Source organism: Ammospiza nelsoni, chromosome 1, assembly GCF_027579445.1.
Source record: "Ammospiza nelsoni isolate bAmmNel1 chromosome 1, bAmmNel1.pri, whole genome shotgun sequence".
Lineage (NCBI taxonomy): Eukaryota > Metazoa > Chordata > Aves > Passeriformes > Passerellidae > Ammospiza > Ammospiza nelsoni.
The window spans coordinates 124940713-124961644 of NC_080633.1; the positions used below are offsets into that span (position 1 = coordinate 124940713).

Below are 20932 nucleotides of genomic sequence, written 5' to 3' on the forward strand. Positions count from 1 at the left end.
TCCTCATTGTTTCCCATTAGTTTTGTGGTTATCCAAGGTGTAGAATTTCTCCACACTGAAGATGAGGGCAAGACTGGACATCTTCTCCCAGGGCTCTGGACCATGCAGAGTTTACAATATTGACAGGCTCTCCTTTGGCCTGTGCAAGATGCTGCTGTGCCTGGCAGATGCCAGGCAGGGCTGGGGAGTCCCCCATTCCTGGCAGGGAATGATCCTGGGATCATTCCTGGGACACAGGGTGCTCACACCAGCTGGCCTCAGTGCCATCACATGTTTCATGCTCCCAGAGGCACCAAGAGGTCCTGGCTGCACAGAGTCCCCTGCGCTGCCCAGGGCACCTGCAGCACAGTGTGGCGGTGTGTTCAGACAGCCCCACGCTCCTGGCCTGGGCTCAGAGCCTGCTCAGCTCAGCCAGCTTGAAACCAGGATCCTCCCCAGCCAGGCTGGGAGTCCCAGGATGCTGGGAGCAAGCACTTGGCTGCTGAAGCACAGCCACACAGGCTCCAGCTCACCCTGAGAGGCTAGTGCTTACTGCTGCAAGCATGAAGCCCTCTCACAGATTTTGTGGAAAACCTGGATATTTTCTATGCTTTAATACTGGGAAAAAATCCCCTCCTCTTATTTGAACCAATAAAATATAGGAACTGCTTTTTCATCACTCAATTTTTCTCCTTTCTGAGAGAAATTAGATCTTTCCTAGTTTAGAGGAGAAAAATTCCCTGCACTGAAAGAGAATTTCTCCTTTCTCATGGACTGTAGCACAGGGGACAACTCTGCAGTCAGATGCTGTTTTACCTGCACTCTTCTATGGATTTTCCAGGAAAAAAAAAAAAAAAAAAAAAAAAGGAAAGAGGTTTCTACACTGAAGATAATTTCTTCCCAGGTATGTGGAACACATAGGTGTAACCTGTATATCCCCTTTTCTTTCCTTCACATTTCAGACTACTTTCCAGTAGGCTTAAAGGCAGGACAAAAGCAAGAAGTCAGCCAAATTTATTACAGTTTCCTGAAGAGCTCTGTCTGCATTTTGGAGCTCTAAAGTCCTTTGCCCAGCATAGGATGATGTGCAAGTCTGAGGTGTAAGCAAAAATGAATAATTAAAACAGAAACACACCATTTTCTAAGCAGCGTCTTGATTTCTGTGGAAAGGGGAATTGCACTTTCTCTCCCAGCAGTGAAAATCAACCACAAACACTTCAATATTGATTCCTGGCATGGCCATACCCAGAAACTTAATCTTTCTTGGTTTCCCTAACATAGGAAAAATTATCTTTCTCCTTATTCTGCTCCATGATTTATTCATTATTTTGGGGTTAACAATGATTTATTTTCTTCTTGCTAGCCTTGTAGTAAAAGATATAGTTGCCTGAAATCACAAAAGGTTTTTCACAATGCATATTATCCCACTAAGAAAAAGGTTCAAAATAGGACTTTGCATCTTTGCATCACTATTAAGACTTTATTGTTCTCCGAATGACCTCTATGCTCACAGTGGTCTTAAAAGAAAGTAAATAGAAATTAAATACAAAATTATCTCCATTACACTTAGGCAGACAAGAACTGACTGAAAATAGTGGTGGAAGTAGATAGAGTTGCAGTTTTATTCAGCAACTGGTCTTGAAGAAATACCATACATTTGAGACTATACTAAAATGCCTAAAGAAGTGTCAGAACAACTTCAGTTTTTCTCAGAATTAGGTAAGACTCATGAATGTCACCATCCTGATGGGTATTTCTAAGAAAAAGCCTAGAGATGGTCATAAATAAAGCAAGAGGCTTTAAGACAAAATCAAGTGGATATGTGGGTGAAAATACAAGTATTCATGGTAGTCATGGCATTGCATTGGGTAGCTGCTCACGTCAACAGAGGTAACCCTGTCAGTAACTGTAGATATTTTATTAAATTTAAATATGAGGAGTCCACTATGGCATTACAAATTTGGCACTTTTCATAGGAAGGGTACTGGAGAAATCATCTCCATCTCCTCATAGATGTTGGCTATGATATGCCCCTGAAGTCAAACAATCTACAAAACATCAACAACTCCATATGGAATCCTAAATTATTTTCACATACTTATCAAAAGCCAGCCAGGTGGGTGGGTGGTTCTGCTGAAAATGCCCTGCATTCAAGCAGATGCAAATACTTGACAACCAGTAACAGATTTTAGACTGTCTCCGAAAAGTTGCTGGAAGCACAGATAATGTTCCTATAAATATTATTAAATCCAAAGCCACTCGAAGCAGAAGTTAAAGCTCCTCTAATTTTGCCTTCTCCCTCACAGTTCAGATGACTCACATGCTACCTATCTTAGTTAAGTGGGCTTCTCTCATGACCCAAGTCCCCAGGTATCCTTACAAGCCCTGGGTACCCTTACAAGCTCTCATCTCCTGTGTATGGCACTGGGCTTCATTTGGTGCAGCAATCACAGGAGAATGAGAGAATGGGAATCCATTAAATTCTCGAGTGCTATTGAATATTTCGGGAAGGACACTCCCCCCATACTATAAACTGCTTAATATTTTTTGGCAAACAAACTCTCAGAGTCCGTGGTAAAGAAAAATACATAAAGGAGAAGGCAGAGAGTTTTTAAAGTATGTTTTAGCTTACCCCATGTTATGTATTTTGTCCATCATGACATAAGATATCACAAATGCTGGTACAAGTGTTTCATGGCAAATGCAGGTCATTCTTTGGGATTTGGAAAAGGGAATAAAGTAACAAATAACAAGGTAACACATCGTTTTTGGTGTTTGGACCTCATCAATTTTTGTGCACTTCTTGAAACAGTGCCCTGTGGAAACTTGTTAAAGTCACACACAAGGAATTGCACACAATCCAGTAGTTGTCAAACTGGAGTGTTCTACTTTATGAAGAATTAACTTTGCCTCTCAAAACCAGCTGTGGATCTGCAAAATTACTTATGGAAAAGTTTATTTCCCTCTCTTTCCCATTAATCACCATCTGATTTACTTAATTTACTTAAGCCAGGACCTCTTTTATGGATTCTTAAAAGGGAATGGACAACAGGGCAGACTTAGACTGGACACTGGAAGCATTTCTTTACCAACAGGGTGGTCAACCAGACCTCAGTCTGTTGAACAGACCTCACAGAGAGGTGATCAATGCTCCAAGCTTGTCAGTGTATAAGAGGCATTTGGACAATGCCCTTAAAATCATGCCTTAACTTTTGGTGAGCCCTGAGGGATCAGGATGAGATGATCACTGTAGGTCCCTTCCAACTGAACCTGTCTGTTCTATTTTATTCTGTGCTATGCCATTTAATTGTTTTGGCCATTCATGTTTTCATCCCTGAGAGAATATTGGATGAATTTTTGGTGGTGAAACAATATCTTGTTTTTTCTTATTCTAAAGAAAAATTGATGGCGATATAACAGCCACTATAAATGGACCCTCAAAGTAAAATCTTTTCAGATATAAATTTAAGTGTTTGTATTTTGATCACACTTTAAAAACCACAAAGTTTAAAATTAACTGTACACTTCATAAAAGAAAAAAATACCAAATAGCACTTAAGAGGTATGGCTGTTCATTTGATCTTTGCATGGCTAATAAAGGATCTGATGTGAATATTCCCTTATACAAACAGAAATTTGTTCCACTGTGTTATTTAATGTTGAATCAGGCACTAAACAGGTCATTCAAAAGCCCATAGTTGAATAGTTGAGTCATTGCAAAAAGGAAACATTTATACTCACTTGAGTAAATAAGAAAATTCACACACCATGACCTATATCCTCTTTTTTTTTTTAGATACCACAGCATAATTGTGCCTAAAATGGGAGGTACATCATTGTTGATCTGTAACTGTGGCAATCATTCTTTCATTCGTCACATGTATCCAAGCATTACCTGTATCTGACTGCAAACAGAAATGGAAGCAGTATCAGCAAATTAAATACTGTCCTTGGCTGCCTAGGAAAAAAAAAAAAAAGAAAAAGAAAAAAAAAAGAAAAAAAAAAAGAAAAAAAAAAGAAGAAGTGATCTGGTTAAATAGTTAAATACTTGCGACTTCAGGCGTGGCTCAGCTCAGGAACTGCATCTCTCCATTCTCTGACATGGATGAACTTTCTGAGTGAGCTGCTTCCCTCCTACTTTCCTGTTTGCCAGGAAAAGCCCTCATGAGTTTATCAATCCTTTTTGTGCTATTAATGAAGCCATCAGAATAGAAGGGTTGGTCCAAGGCATAAAAAAAGCAGCAGACTCTACATTCCAACCAAGTACCTGAGAAATGGCATGTGGTAAGAGCATGCCCTCATATGATGGATGCAGGCAACTGGGCTCATGTTGGCAGCAAAAAAAAACCTGCATGGAGAAGTTTGCCTGCTTTACCATCACTCCCAGCCACAACCCAACCTATCCCCAAAGCAGGAAGGCAGGCGATAGCCTCGTGCATCCTACATAATTCTCCCTTCATGTTTAATGCTAAACACAAAGTCAAGGACAAGCTGTAGAAGCTGTAGTCAGGCATCTGTGAAGATAATTGCAAAGATTATCTATTTTCACCCACCCCAAAGAGGAGTTTCTTTATCAGCCCTTCTGGAGAAAGATGCGAACAATAGAATGCTTATGCTCACTTGGTTTAACTCTACATGCTCCCAGTGTTCCATCACCCAGAACATTTAAGGGAACCACAAGAAACTGCTAGGAGTAGGGGAGCTCAGTACCAATCCCACATAATTTAAGGTTAGTGAAGATTATGGCAGGATAGTCCAAGTCAGCAAAGCACCATGTAGGGGCCAAATGAGAAAAGAATCTGGTTCATCCTAGTGTTGAGAGATGGCTGACCTTTGAGCAAATCCACTCATAGTTGTTATGTAGCGGAGCAGGTCTGAAGTGAAGACAACAAATGATGCCTGGTGATGACAGCTAAAACCAGAGTCCTAAAACATCTCTCTTCTGAGCAGAGCCAAGCAAAGCATCAGCTCGTGCCCCTGATCACAGGCCACCAAGAAAGAGCAGCAGCATTCCTTGGCACATTCCGTAGCCAGGCAACTTTCCATGGCTATTTTTGACAACTACCAGGTGGTGGCCAGCCAATACATTCTGCAGATGGGCAGATGATCACATCTTGTTGCCAAAAAGCTTTATGTGATTTACTCCCTTAGAGAGGTCCCCCGTATTTCTAAGCTCAGACCCAAGCAGCAGCATCTCGGTACAGGGTGAGCTGAGAAAAAGTGTCCAGCAGGTGATTTGTCACTTCAGCTTACTTCTCAGAAGATAAAGCAGAGCTTGCAGGGTTCTTCCAACCAGCTCAGGGGAGCCCTCAAAGTTACCTGTACACCCAGAGCCCAGAGAAGGATTGTGTCAAGCCCATGAAGGTGCCTTTGCCACGGGTGAAGTTTGTTTCTGAGCACAGACGTGCTGCTGTGCAGTGCATCTCAGGCAAACAGTGCAAACATAAATCTGTCCAGATCTGGGGCTGCTTTATGGAGAGCTGAAGCCCTTTTGAGTGGCATGCTTCTGCCAGCAGAAAATAAATTGTGCGGATCTCATGCCAACTGAGAGCATCCCTTTCCAGCATTTGCAAACACAAAGTCACGTAGGAAGATGCCAGAGAAGTAGTCAGAAAACAAAAGAAACTGCAAGCCAGGGTCTCCAGTGGAAATGGTATTCATGTCAAATGACATAAGTGTCAAGCATGAGTCACTGCTGCCATTTCTCGCCTCCCAGATGAGGGAAATGTATACTCTGTGGCCAAGGCAGAGCAGGACAGGATGATAGATATTAGGCAGTTTTACTCCAGTGCTAATGAGCTGCTAGGGTTTAATAGAAGTGTCTCTATAATGCACACTACATTTCCATAGCACCCAATGAAGGACTGGAAACTGTCCTACAGCCAGTCAGAGTTTACCAACATTTCAGTGGCAGAAAGCAATACTCTTGGAAAGCTCTCCTGAACCACTGCCCACATTTGGTAGCTGTGGTGACTAATACAAAGCTGTTGTTTTAAAAACAGCATTAGAACAAGAAAGCTACTTCATTTTCCTCCCTGATCGTAGGCCAAGTGCCAGCAGTGACTGACAGCTTGATCTGCCAAACAAGAAAAGTTTAGTGGGGGGGATGTTTATTATTTAGATGTGAGAAAAGTGATGCACCTTTGAAAGTGTGTACACATAAAGCATGTCTTCATTTTGAGAGCATGGTCTTACAGAAAAGGGGCTGCTTAAACTAATAGCAAAGTAGGCCAATCTTCAGCCATTGCAGTACTGTGAGCAAAGCTCCAGCAGTTCACAAATGCCAGGAATCTGCCCTATTGTCTGCCTTTCCAGCCCACTTTATTGTCTGTGAAGTTTGCCTTTAGTCTACCCAAGTTTGGTGTACTTCAATAACTCAGTCAACAGAGGGAAGCAGATGGCAAACATTTCCTCCCAGAAGCCTGGGGTTTCTTTCTGGCATCTTAGTGATATGAGAGGTATCACAGATACCTCTTGCCCAGATGCAAACCCTCTGGCCAGCACCACTGTGCTTTGCCATCAGTTTCCTCTCTTGTCAAGAAGGCATCACTGACTCTTAAAAGTCAAAGTGATCTGGTTTAATTTTGGGACTAGCAGTATACATGGTTTGAACCTTATCTCACTTCTTCAACAACTTATCCAGAAAGAAAAATATCTGTTGGGAAAGAAACTGCTGACACTGATTGTTTGCTGCTCACCTGGACACCATAAAGGCATGCATGTTGTTAAGGTCACACTGTGTCATCCCTTGCACATGATGTGCAGGCTGGGTCATCTCCATGAATACAGGAGGAGGTTCAGGGCCAGGAGGGAGGATTTGCTGTGGTGCCTGAAAATGCTGTTATTTTTTTAGGTGTTTTTCTGTCTGTGAGCCTGCAGGACTCTGACAGTTCAGTGTGCCCAATGCTTTCCACTATTTTCTCATTTTTTAATAACACATAATTCAAACTTATGAATAGTGACTATTTCACCAGAGCATAACCATAACCTGTCATCTGGAATAGGCATTTGCAGTAGTGAAATGCTTTTGCTCCATGGAGATACCAGTACAGCTCCAGAATAGAAAGATATTTTCTGACACTAGATTATTTACTGTAAGAGATATCTCAGTGTTCAGTGGCACTGAATTCATTATTTGTCCATTTTGACCATGTCAGACTTTATCCCACACGTTCCAGAGAGAAACAGCAATCTCCAGCTGCAACTGTGATCTCATCCCCCTGAAGACAGCAGGGCGAAACTTCTAATTATTACCCATGGTACCAAGTCTCTGCACAGGTTTCTTGGTTTGTTTTGGTTTGTTAAAGAAATCTTCTTTCCCTTATGCCACAAATGTTAGAACTGAGCCCTGACACAGTTGCTGGCCTCAGAGGGAGAAGAAGGAAAACCCAGGAGAATCAGCCTATTGCACCCCAACATGCAGAAAGCCACAGAGACGTCAGGGCACAATACATACTATAAAGTTCTTTGCTGGAACAAAAGCACCCTCATTGCACTCTCATTCTCTTTTAAATCAACAGAGTTGTAAAAGTTATTTCTATAGGCATCTATTTTCTCTCTCTCATAAAATTGTTTGAAAGCATTTCCCAAACAGCCCTGTCGCTATTGTGCAGCCCAACCCCGCCCCAAACGGCGCTCCTTGGCTCCCATGGGCCGCGCCACTGAATGCTGCAATCACTCTGCTGCCTCACAGCCTTCCTCCTCTTGTGAAAGCCAGAGCATAAACCAAAATTGTTCCAGAGACACTAATCTGTGTTTTCTGTACACTCCCCAAGAAGAGACACAACTGACCTATTTTCATATGTCCTCCAGAAAAGAGTTTTCCTACCCACTCTAAGAAGATTTTGTCTTTCTCTCCTTACAAAGGATTGCAAAACAAGTCCTAATAAATCCTAATTGCCTTTTTTATTTCCTCTGACATCATCATGTGAAGACCACTTGCCCAAGGTTAGAAGGGCTCCTTGTTCATTCCCTGAATACATCACTACAAATCAGAGATTGGCCATTTTGAGCAACTGAGCTGTGTGTAGGCACAAATGCCTTGCTGAAGCATCTAGCCCTTTATTAGTGCTGCACATTTGTCATTGTTCCTGGTATCAGACAGTACAACTAGAGAGGCAACAGAGGGAAGCAAGCAATTGGTTAGGGAGAAAATAATCTGTGGCATTGTTTGTGCCCAGGGAAGACTGTAAGAGCACAGCTGTGTCTGCAGAAATTCAGGATCTGGGGCACCTTGTGCAAAAGGAGTGATGTTTTATTGTCAGCTTCTCATCCAGGTAATTACATCCATTTCATGAGCAGAGGCAATTTCAGTGAGAATAAAGTTTCAGCCTTATCTGATGGTGATCCTATCTCTTGTGTCCAAGCAACTGATACATCACACAGGGTAGGAAAGCACCACGATGTTTCTGGCAAGTGAGGAGGATTGAGGGGAATATCCCCTCCTTTCACACATGAGCCCCTTTTCTCAGCCCTCGCCTTTTGCCACAGTCCCAACAAGTTTCCTTTCATGCCTTTAACTCCGCTCAAAGCTGCACTCTAAATGCCAATTTTCACATCCTAGACATTTTTATTACTGCACATTTTCCACTGGGATCCCAGCTGGCACCTTGCCATGCCCCTACGATGATCCAGTGCCACAATGGCAATCTGTGCCATCTCAGCAGAGTCTTCAGCTGTGCATGCCCCATGATCACACAGAGCCCTCACGTGGGTATTTTTCTCCCTTTAAACCCATTCTTACCCAGATCTGGTCCACATGAAGATCACCTATGTGTGTCACCACTTATCCCTCCCTGTTGAAGGGGTCTGAGTATTGAAGGCCTTCAGCCCTACTGATAAACCACGCACATGATGATTTGAGATATCGTAAGTAAAGCCATGGCTTCAAATAATTTATTTAACACCTGTATATTACACACAAAAGACTGTGTTAGAAACACAGTGCTGAGGTTTGAAGTCAAACGCCAAAAAAAAAACACATCTAAGGGAAGTATTAATTTTGCCTACAAAACCTGTTTCATTCCAAACACTGGCTGGATTTCCTTTCTTCAGGGTGTAGTAAAGGAATCTGGTTGTTGCTGAAATAGCTGAATGTGTTAGGAGACTTTGGAGTGGAAAATACAGTCTTAGAGTTGAGGGTAAAGAGAGAACTGGATTGTTTGGGGTTTTTTTTTGTTTTGTTTTTTTTTTTTTTTTTTAGTTCTATTTCCTTAAGTGCTGTAGGAGACTAGGAAAAGCCTTCCTAAATGTTCCCTATGCTGAAACTCTGACATGGGAAGTAACTCAGGCTGATGTGAAGAACTATTCACCCTCTGGGGCTTCCAGAAAATCAAGAGCAGCTGTGCTTTGAATCCAGAACTGCTGCAGAAGTCCTGAAGAAAAAAAGAACCCAGTTTGAAACACCTCTGCCAAGAAGCTCAACTGTTTGATTTTCAACTTTCTGAGTCCCAACTTCTTACCCAAAGTATGGTGCTATACCTCCACAGTACACTGCAAATGTCACCTGACTTTGGGGATAGGTTGAGACTGAAAAAGCCCTGGGGATAAGGAGTTTATTAATAAAAAACCTACTCTTTAGAATTAGACTTCAACATAAAAGGGGTCTCAACTTTTCCCTGGTGCCCTACCTACTCGCCTGGACTCTGCTTCATTCTGCAGCTTCTGTGATCTTGGAGCAAAGTCAGGCTAGGTGCTGCATAGAAGCTCAGTGCACAAAATTACCTTCATCCTCTCTCCCTGTCCCACAGGATTAACAGCAGTGTTGCACAGTACAAATGAGTGAGGAGCAGACATTGTCACCAAAAATTAAATCTGAGGTGGCACTAGCCCCTGGCAAAGTCTTCTCTAGCCTTTTTCAGTCAGTCAGACATAGCTGTTAAGGGAACATTTTTGGGGATGTGTCAAATGCAATCTCATAAAAATCTCCTTTCTGATGGGAGTTTTAGGTTATAAAAGTTAATGCAATGCAGATAGCTGAGTTGAACAGGCTGCTTCCCAACAGACTGGTATAAAAAGTATTGCATTATATAAAGCTTGAATCACAGCTTTCTCAGCAACTGCTTAGTACAGACTGGGTATCTATCTCATGAAAGGCAATGAAAATAGTATGGAGAGAAGGCTGCGGTACCTAGGAGAAGACCTGGCAATAAGATGGGGATTTTGAACCTTTTTTTTTCCCCAGTAAAAAGTATACAGCCAAAATGAAAGCTAAAGAATAATTTCATTATTGCTCCCTCTTTATTTAAAAAAGCATAAAGTCAGACTGTCTCACTAGTACATTATGAGGATACTGATGCAGTTAAAAACAAACAAACAAAAAACCGCAGGGACTTTTCTACCCGGAAACCTGTTGTGTCACTCCTTCAGCTTTGTCCCTGGTGGCAGACCATGGGAATTCCCAGTCCCGGGCCCCTGTGGCTCTCAGCCAGCCCTGCCATTGAGGCTGTGCTTTCAGCCTGGGATGTTGCTGTGCTGCAGGGGCAGAAAATAACCCTTCAGTCTGCTTCCTGGCAGGATGAGGTCGGGTCCAAGGGGTCCTGCAAACCTCTGTCAGCACCATAAAGGAGCAGGGAGCTTTCTACCTCCCAGGGAGGAGAGAAAAATTAGACAAACTTTGTTTAAACCAGCAACAACCCGAAGAGTCCCATAACATATTTTGCTTTAGTTTCTTTCATGGAGTATCTTAGTCATTCAGGGCTCTCAGAGCTTGAAGACTGTCTGAGCAGAGTACATGGGATTTCATCTGTCTCCTTTGAAGCAGGCGTAGATTTAATAGGTGAGGGAATGACAACCACTTAGCTTTACATCTGCAATCACACCTCTTGGTGTGCTTGGTTAATTTGGTGCCCCACATCCCAGAACATATTTGTAGCCACCTGGTAGTTCAGCCTCTGGCTTCATGTGAGAGCTGCACCTGCCCCCTGCTCAGCCCATACTGGTTTATGTGGTGGGAAAGGTCTGTGCAGCTGGAACTGAAGTTCAGAGGGCCAGACCTTAGAGGTCTATTAGAAGGGTTTGTCTTCAGAAGAGCTTCTCTTTCTTCTTGCATGGCATTTACAGCACAACACTGACTAATGCACCTTCCCCTGCCCACACCAACCTGGTGGATATTTGGGTTTGGCCCACAGGTATGTGCACCATTAGCATCTTTACCTATTCCAATCCTTAACAGGGTAAAGTTTAACAATTCTTATTCCTGCTGTTATTTTGGGGAAGAAAAAGAGTCATTCTGTCATTGCATGCTCCAGAAAACATGAAAGTCTCTAAGGAGCCCAGGCTTCCTGTTACCAATGCCTTAAACTTTGCCCCACCTTTGGGAAGCACAGGCAGCTAGTGGAAGAATGTCATCCACTCTAACAATTGATTTTCTTATGTACAATAACGTCAGACCTTTTAAATAAAAGGCTGACCTGTCTCCTTCTAAAATAATTCATCTGTTTTATGGAGTGTTGTTCTGATTATATACAATTCCCACAAGAAGGGAAGTACCTTTAAAATAAGGACTATTCAGTACTAGTACAGGATTTCCTCTTGTTGTTGATAATTTCCTCCTAACAGAAGACGCAATGAATCCCAGAGAAATTCAAAGGGGCAATCTACAGACAGTTAGGCATCTACATCATACAGGGAACATTGTTCAATCACATTGATGTTTTCCTGATGAAGTAAAAAACAGATATACCTGCTGTGCAGCATATAAAAGAGTTCCTACAGCACACACTGCAGTTCCCTTTGCTACATTTTTAATCACTATCCAATCCCACTAACTTTCACATAATCATCCCTGAACAGCAACAAATGACATTTTTTCTCTATTCTTCTTTTGCTACTGAAATCCAGCCTCTGAAATGGCCTCTGCTGTTAAAGAAGGCAGGCCTGGTGACAATGAGAGGATTGCCCAGTCATTATCAGCATTATATAGCAGATATATAACATGAAAGAAGTTCTGTGGTCTCTCTACCAGATGTCCCTTGACTCAGAAAGAGGCTCCATACTCACCTTCACTAGAAGGGCTCATTTCCCACAACTGGTCAGAACATGCACCTGCCATACACATGTAATTGTGAAGGAGACCTCATATCTACATAAATGGCTAATCGATGCTGAGAAACACCATATCAAAACCCAGGAGCTAAGTGGCAGCACTAACAGCTAGGTGGTAGCTGGTGATGAAGGCTGAGTGGCTGCCAGTCACTAGATGCTCTTATCAGTTATTCTGATGTCTCAAATTCTCTGTCAACTTGGGTCAAGCCTCATCTCATGCTTTAATTCCCTGAGTTCCTTACACTTACTTGACTGGACTGTACAAATGCAATCAGCATGCCATGCTGTGATGGACTCTTACTGCCACTGATGTCCATCTAGCCCTGGTTTCTCCTTAGCTAGTGGGATGACCCATCAAATTCAATGAAAACATTCACATGCATTGTTTCAGCACCTTATTGGTTTTAAATAACATGCCTCACTGTATGGTGCTCATACTGAGAAAAATTATGAATACTGAGTACTACCTTCCCTTCTCTAAATTCTCTACATACTGGCATGCAGCTTATTTTTTCATCTGATGTCAGGTATTTCTGTATCTTTGCCACAGGCAATGCAAACAATGCATCTCTTAATTCATCTGTTCACAGCTTCAATTTTCCTCTGATCCTACAGATCTGCCTTCCTTCCTCCTCCTGCCATTCTCTTGCAGAGCTGCTTCACCAACTTTCCTACTCCCAACATCCTTCCATCTGTGAAAGCAGAGCAATCCAGAGCAATGCACGTACCTGTTTAACCTGTTGTTAATGTTTGTGCCTGGGCTTTACAGCTTACCTTGGAGAAGCCACCTGGAAAGCTCCAAGACGTCTCTTCAGTGCAGAGAGAAAAGTGTGGTCTGCAGTGTCCTCCCTGTGCTGAGCTGCCCCAACGAGCAGGAGGTGTGCAGAACTGCTTCCAGACATTCCTCCCCTTCCTTGCCAGAAGGTTTCACCTGAAATGAGCAGCCTGGTGAAAGACTCTGAAAAGGTCCAAACAATGTAATGTGGTTAGGGGGTCCACAAGCAGGGCAGAATGCCCCCACTGCTCAGCAGTCCTTAGTAAGCCCCTCCTGCATTATACAGCTGTGTTACATGATTTTTTGAGATAAAAAGTAAAAAACAGCTGGAAGGGAACCTACCTCTAAGAACTTTGCTGGGAAGGCTTGGGCAGACTGCACACTGCACGGGTCAGAGCAAGGCAATTTGTTTGGTCCACTCCTTCAAGCTGCATGAATAATCAGTAGAATTTGCTAGACAAAAAATTTCACAGGACTAGGTGGAAAAAGAGAGAACAACATCTAATACCCAAGCGCTTCCTTAATAAAAGCCTTCACCAAATGAACATTTCAGACTCCCAAAAGACACCTTCGAGGATCTGTATCTTCCAAGGCACTGGCATTTCAACATTTATGACTGCAGACACGCTACTATATTGCAAGCATGAGTCAATGCCCACATCTCCTGGCTCCAGAAGAAAGGGATTGTTCTAATTTTTATTTATAAGCTGGGCAAGAGGAGAGAGAGTAATTCGGTTACAGGCAAAGCACACACAGACCCTGCAAGGTCAGGTAGGCTGGTTAACACATGAACATATTCGTGCCTCGGTGTACTGAGTCACAAACACCACAGTCCATCTCTGCATCCTTTCATGTAAGGCCTCAGAAAAGGGCTTTGTACATAATTTTTGTTGCCTTCCAGCACAAAGCCCGTGGCCTCTACATCATTCACTAGAGAATTCCAGCGCCATGTAGAGCGTGTTGCAATCCAAACTGGGAGTTTCTGGCAATAAACATTTGTGAGTATGCACACAATATAAAACAGGAAGAAGGATTTCAGTTTATCAGTGTTCACTTGAGCTTATTTGTTGCTTGGGAAAAAAAAAAAAAAAAAGCCTGGCAGACTTCCCACCACTATGCAATAGTCTAGGAAGGCTCCTGTCACCTGGGGACTCACATGCTGATGTGTGAGTGAAGAGAGCAATAGGCAGGATTCATGGGGTTTTCAGCAGGATCCTAATAAACTCTGTCATGCTACTAGTGTTAAGACAGGAGCGCTGAACAGAAAGTGCCCTAAGAACTACTGGCAGCTTCTTCCCAAAAGCTAAAAAATGTCACTTTCATCAGCTATTCCTTTACGCCAAAGCACAGAATGGATTTCCAGAGGTTTGTATCTGGTTTTGTGCAGCATTTACCAACCTTTTAAATTCATTCTGCACTCCACGCCAGCTTCCTTAATAAAGGAGGATAGTATTAGCTTATATGCAGTACCACATCATCTCACATCCTGCACAAAGCTTTAGCCTGAGAATTTCCAGATGGACACATTTCATCCAAAGCAATTGAAGTTCGTTGGGGGGTCATAGGATCAAGGCACATATGCATTTCCTTTCTTTTCCAGCATCCCTCTGGTTAAGCTTGTGCTCCTGAATTGCTCTTTTGCAATAGGGTAAACAAGTAAACCTTTTGGACTCTGGAGATATCTATGGCCTAAAGAACCAAGCTTATTTTGCCTTTCTCAGTTTCTCTTTAGAAACCTACGATGCTGTATGTCTCAGAATTGTAGTTTTTAAGAAATAACAGCATTTATCATTCATGGAGAAAATTTCCAACTGTAACTGCCTCTTGAGGAAAGGAGACCAAACACTGTCATACCTGTTTCACTGCTGGCAAAACAGATGTATATGAAGTGATTGCTAAGACAGATTTACAAAGTTGGCAGCACCCCTGGACTTACAATCCTGGTGTTTCAGCTTCTGGACCATGCATTTCTCATTTGATTTACTATTTTTTGTGAGTTGCTAGAATTCATTCATTTCTTTCTATGATAACAATCAGTAGATTTTTGAATACCTAAAAATGAATACGGAATTACTGCAAAAGTTGAATTAGTACTTTTCATTAAAACCTTTGTCATTGATAATAGAAAGAGAAGACAGTGGATATAGAGACAAACACCAGCAGCAAAACTTTTATTGCAGTCTGCTTCTGAAGTCCATTCAAGGGTAGGACAGTGGGACAAAAATAATTATAGGGGTCTTTCTACACAAAAGAGCCAGCTATTTAGAGGGAGGCAAAGTCATTTGAATGTCAATGAAATAACCATTAAAAGGCTGAGAAGCATTGCCATTTATTAAAAGATCTAAAGAATAGTTGCGTGCACTATAGCAATCTTCTAGGTAGGAGTTGTTAATTTGCTATAAAAACCTGTTAGGGACAGGGCAGAGCGTAATTAAACAGGAGACAATACACACTGTGAAAGGAAACTGGATTTGGAATTTTACAGCCTCTTATTTCAGGTTTCTACATGAAATACTATGCTCTATAATCTCTCCTTAATAACACCTATGTATTTCTAGCTCCCACAGTGTTTTGCATTTCATTTCTAGCAGTGGTCTCTTTCAGCCCCAGAAGGAAGGTAAAACAAGGTTACGCACTTGAATGCTCTCCCGCTCTTTGCAGCCTCACAGCAACCCTTCTTCCGAGAAAGTCTCTCATCAATGCCACTCCTTAATTGGCCCGAGAGCCCCTCTTTAAACAAAGCTCTCCTCTCCCACAGGGCCGAGTTCTTTCTGCTATTCTGGCACAGCTAAATCCAGACAAGGATGTGCCATTTACCAAAACAAGTGCACTATAAATTCAAATCTGCAGGAAAGAAGTAAAGTACTTCCAGAAGTTCTGCAGGTAGGACAGACTGCGCAGGAGAAAACCTATCTGGCTGTAATCCTGCCAGGTTTTTACTTCAAGCAAAGGTGTTAGACACTGGTGGTAGCACTCAGAAACAAATACAGGATCAGTCAGAGACCTGGGGTAGATTCTGCACTAATTAACTGAATGTGGTCTGAACCTCATTCTAACATACAAAACTTCATTCCAGAGCTACAGGACAGATAACAAGTTCAGGAGTTACACAGAAAAGGACTTCGTATTTGTAAAGACGATCACTTTTTAATGTTAATATAAGTCACTAAGAATATTCAAGTGCAGTGCAGCTTTAACCTCTTCTTTAGCAGAAACCCTCCTATCTTCACTACCTGCCCATGCACTGCCAGGCACATAAAAGTTATGTGCAAAAGAAATCCTACATTTTCCTTCCCTTGACTCTTACTCCAAGGCACTGAGGTTCTTCATGTACTCAGCTAGCAAAGCTACGCATGCCGTAATATCTGAGAAAAGAGCAAATACAAATGGCCACAGCAGGACTAAGTAGCAATCATTCAGTATCTCCTGGGACACCCACAGGCACAGAATTCTCCACTGATATATATCAGACAAGTATGTCATTTAAAATACTTTGTTCTTTCTCCTTTATTTAGCCACAACACAGATACAAGAGCAGGCAAACCCCTTCCAGTGGAACTCACTCAATAAACCTGTTCAGATTAAGATTCTTATGAAATGAAGCAAAATATATGAACATGCACACACTCTCAAGCACACGAGAACACAGCAGAACCCTTAAAAATGAGGAGTGGCACTTAACTGCACCTAAAACACAATGGAAACATCACCTACTTAGGATGCCTCTGTTAAACAAGGCTGTGCACTGAACAGGTTCCCACTGTACCATTCCACTGGCTACTTAAATACCAGCATCAACTGTTTGAGCTGAAAATACGAAGCTGACAGAGAAGAGTCCGACCTCAGATACCCAAGAATTCAGGCTAGCAGAACAATTACTCCACTGTAACTCAAAGCAGGATCTGGCCCTATGGAATGATGATGCATGTGACCAGCTCTGGCTGGGAGATTACTGCAGGTGACAACTTTAATTCCCAAACCCACCACCAATACAGCATGCAATTTAACTTTTGTACCCTCCCCACTCATACTGCTCCTTTTGATGGAAGAAATAGTGTAATGGTTCTAAGAAGTGAGTAAATATCTACTAGGGACTAGAGTAAGATTGTCAAATATACCAAATGGCTTCAGAAGAATGAGGAATTGGGCTCTTAGATAAAGCTGGTCAAGCAGGTCCATCTGATTTGTCAACGCTTTGCTCAGAAATATACGACTCAAATATAGTTTACAAAAAGAGTAATTCTTTATAGAACATCTCAGTGTCAAAATACTAACAAAAACACAGCTTGTAAATTCTGAGAAGAATGGTCTTGGAAAAATTAGTAACAAAACTAAGTCATCGCTAACAATAATAGGTGGTATCTCTTCATAAAAAGCCAGTCTGATGTACTCAGGAAAAATGAAACATTTGAAACAAACTGTTTACAAAAGTGACTTAAATGCTCAGCAGAGATCTAACACAAGTGTTAACAAACCACTATTGTAATTTTATTTTTGGACAAGTTCAGCAACTATCAAAAAAAAAAAAAAAAGAACAAACAACCTGTTAATACAAAAATGTAGAAAACAAGAAGAAAAATCCAATGAGACACTTTTTAGACAAACTCAGTTAAGGTGAAGCTGTACCTTTGTCCCAGTTACTAAGAACTTCAACTGTAAGGGTGGCATAACCCAGCTCAGCTAGGTCTATAGGCTTGCCCACCCTTGCTCAAGAGTCAGCTCTCAGAAGGCGCCAATCTCAGTCCCCCAGGGTCTGTAGGGTTTGCTGAGCACCGCTGACTGCGTTGGTGTCGATGGGCTCAGCACGTTGGGGGACAGCAGATGAAAGGAGCCAAACGAGAAGGGGAACGCAGACAAAGATGCCATGGAGGAGAGAAGAGGAGGAGACAGTTTGGTGGTAGATGTGACCACGGGGAGCACTGGTCCGACGCTGCCATTTGGGGGCACTCTGAGTGAGGGAGTTTCAGCATGTGGGGCAGCAATTCTGGTCTGGTGATGTGGTTCTGTGGGAGATGCTGTAGTACTGGTGTTACCGTGCCCGTTTTGAGCCAGCAGCAACGGGTGAGGTATGTGAGGGTGATGTCCAAAGGCGCTGCCCCAAGGAATGTGTCCAATGCCAGCGTGGGCACTGCTCGCCGCCTCCCGCTGAGAGGCGTAGTTGTTGAGATGAGACACGAGCCGCACCCGCAGGGGGTCAGAGGCATCCAGACCCTCTATGATACTCAGGTATCGAGCAACCTCAGCCAGGCACTCTCGAAACCCGAGACTCCGGTAGTCCATAGCCAAAGCGTGAGCATCAAAATAACCTAAGAGAAAAGAACAGAGAATGAACTCTTAAGATGTTGTTTTCTAGTCATTGTCTACGAGTAGCCTCCCCACTCCACCCTCTCCTATAAGCATATTTCACTTGGATGTGGTTAGTATTCCCAACCATAGACTAGCTGCCAAGCTCTTTTTTTTTTTTTTTTCTTCCTTTTTTGTTTAACAAGCTTTTCTTTTATATCTGTGCTGTGATGCTGCAAGTCCCAAGACCAGGCACAAACTGCCATTTTTAAACTGGAGGAAAGTATTTTTGTTCCTTCCATTTGTCTCCCTTGTGCAAGTTAAACCACAGCACACAGAAATTCATTAGAAACACAAGTCCTAACTTATCAGGGGAGACTTGAGCAGGCAAATTACTTTTTTCTTAAAAGGGCCTTTCACCATTTTACTTATTTCATCCTGTATTTTTTCCTAGTTTTGTTCTGAACTTTCAGAAAATTAGAGAAACAAGCATTAGACACCAATAATAACTGCTTTCCAAGCTGCCAAAAGCTGATTCACTTCTCAGTGCTGACACACTCCTATAGAGACGTAGTCACTCTCCTCTAGAACAACTCTCTCCTCAGAGCTAGCACTGCAAAACCTTTCAGTGCAAGTGATGCCGCAAATCTTGTGAAGTAGAGAAAGTCCCTCATTCCTGATGAAGCGCAAGAGAGCTGCCGTTCACTTTCTGCAGGCACTGCCAATGCTCGGGAATGCGCTGCTCTCCCAGCAGCCTCCCTGCAGGGCTGCTGACTCTGTCACGCACAAAACTTTACCTTTCCCTCCTGCTGTATGCAGCATTTTCAGGTGATCGACAGTCATCTGCAGAATCTCTGCTTTTTCCAGCTTGGCTGATCCCTAGGAGAGAAGGGAAGGCACGAAACGTTTCAGGCAGCACCAGAGCCGTTTCCGAGGGGTGACGCTCCCTCCCGGGCAGGGATGGGGGACACCGGAGGGTCGCTGGGCGCTACCTGCTTCTCAAAGGCGCTGGGCACCAGCCTCCTCAGCTCGGACAGGCTGTTGTTGATGCGGTCGCGGCGGCGCTTCTCGATGATCTAGGGCAGAGAGCGGGGTCAGCGGGGCCGTGCCGGGCTGCGGGGAGCCGCGGCCGGCCGGCGGGCACTCACCCCTCGGCGCCTCTTCCTGGCCAGGATCTGCGAGGTGGTGGAGGGAGACATGGAGCCCGCGGCCGAGCTGAGGTTCCTGCGGGGAGCAGCGGGACACGGTCACCGCGGGGGTTCGGGGGTGCCGGGGCTCCGCGGCGCGGAGGGGAGGTGGGGGGCGCGGCGCAGCCCGCCGGAGCTCACCCATTCTCGTCCGCGCTCTCCTTCTCCACCTCGACGGCCTCATCCAGCTCCTCGCTGTCCGACGAGCTGTACTCGGGGTGCGCCCGCTTCATGGCACCGACGGCGGGGCCGGGGGCGGCGGGGCGCGGGCGGCCCTCGGGGAGGCGGCGGGCGGCGGGGCGCGGCAGGAGCGCGCCCAGAGCGCGTCCCGCGCCTCGCCCGGCGCCCGTCTCTCCCATGGAGTTCCCACGCCTGGCGGGCGGGCAGGAGGCAGCGGGCAGAGGCAGGGAGGGACGGAGGGAAGCAGGGATGGATGGATGGATGGACAGATGGATGGAGGGATGGAGGGAGGGAGGGATGCGGAGGCGGCGGGCACGGACGCAGCCCGGCAGAGCACGCCCGCCGCCGCCCGCCGCACAGCACCGCCACGCGCGGGGCCCGCCCGCCCCCATTGGCCGCCGCCGCCGCCGCCCCAGCCAATCGCCGCCGGCCGCTGCCGGGGCCACGCCCCCGCCGCGGGGGAGGTGCGGCCGTGGGAACGCGGCGGGGGGCGCGGCGGGGGGCGCGGCGGGGGGGGGGGGGAATGGACGGACGGACGGACGGACGGACGGACGGACGGACGGACGGACGGACGGATGGATGGATGGACGGACGGACGGACGGACGGACGGATGGATGGACGGACGGATGGACGGACGGACGGACGGACGGACGGATGGATGGATGGATGGATGGAAAGGGCATGTCCCCAGCTGGGGAGCCGGTGTGGGTGCTGTGCGGATGGACAGGACAGGGCAGCACCCTCGGGGCTCCCACCAATCCTTCTGCCAGCCACTCCTGCTGGGGTCCCGAGCAGCCCGAGCCCAGCGGAATCACTGCACCCTGCAGAGGCTGATGAAGCTTCTGGGGGCTTCCCTAAGGGCCTGGGAGAGCTGAGTGAGTACAGTCACAGAATAAATGAGGTTAGAAGAGACACGACAGACCAGACAATGGCTAGTGCCACACTAAGTGCCACATCCACTCTTTTCCTAAACACCTCCAGGTATGGAGACTCCACCACTTCCCTGGCAGCCCATTCCAGGTATCATCTTTGCTGTGAAAAAATACCTCCCCATGTCCAACCTGAACTTCACCTGGCACAGCTTAAGACTATGTCCTAATATCCTGTCATTGATTGCCTGGGAGGAGATGCTAATCCCCACCTGGCTACAAGTTCCTTTCAGGGAGTTCTAGAGAGTGATAAGATCATGCTGATCCTTTTTTCCAGGTTAAAAGAAGAAGGGAAAGCCTTGGCAAGAGTAGCCTGCCCTCTTTCAAAAAAAAAAAAAAAAAACAAACCAAAACAAAAAAACCCTTGGGGTTTTTCAGTTTGTTGGCAATGCAAGGGAAATCAAGGCATCCCTCTTTCCTGTACCCTCCCAAACTGCAAATCTGCCAGCCACATCCTTTTCTTGTTTACTCCCTCCACCACGTACTGTGGCAGTGGGCAGAAGCAGGAACAGCTTTCAGAAGCTGAAAGCACATGGCCTTTGCTGGCAAGGAG

At 44.7% G+C, this 20932-nt stretch overlaps 1 protein-coding gene across 1 annotated transcript; it reads right to left on the reverse strand.

Annotated features, from left to right (window-relative positions):
* Positions 1-17020: 17020 nt before the first annotated feature.
* On the reverse strand, positions 17021-19526 carry HEY1 (hes related family bHLH transcription factor with YRPW motif 1). The gene is made up of 5 exons (XM_059474395.1): positions 19411-19526; positions 19231-19306; positions 19075-19158; positions 18880-18961; positions 17021-18105 (listed from the first exon to the last, which is right to left on the reverse strand). The coding sequence occupies exons 1-5, from the start codon at positions 19500-19502 to the stop codon at positions 17522-17524; spliced, it is 918 nt and encodes a 305-aa protein (XP_059330378.1). The 5' UTR covers positions 19503-19526; the 3' UTR covers positions 17021-17521.
* Between the last annotated feature and the right edge of the window lie 1406 nt (positions 19527-20932).

Excerpts from the sequence above, each read along its gene's own strand:
- HEY1 (XM_059474395.1), bottom strand. The coding sequence starts at position 19,502 with ATGAAGCGGGCGCACCCCGAGTACAGCTCGTCGGACAGCGAGGAGCTG. Across the intron at positions 19,307-19,410 it reads GAGAGCGCGGACGAGAATGG|GAACCTCAGCTCGGCCGCGG; the intron begins GTGAGCTCCGGC and ends TGCTCCCCGCAG. Across the intron at positions 18,106-18,879 it reads GCATACAGCAGGAGGGAAAG|GTTATTTTGATGCTCACGCT; the intron begins GTAAAGTTTTGT and ends CTTTTCTCTTAG.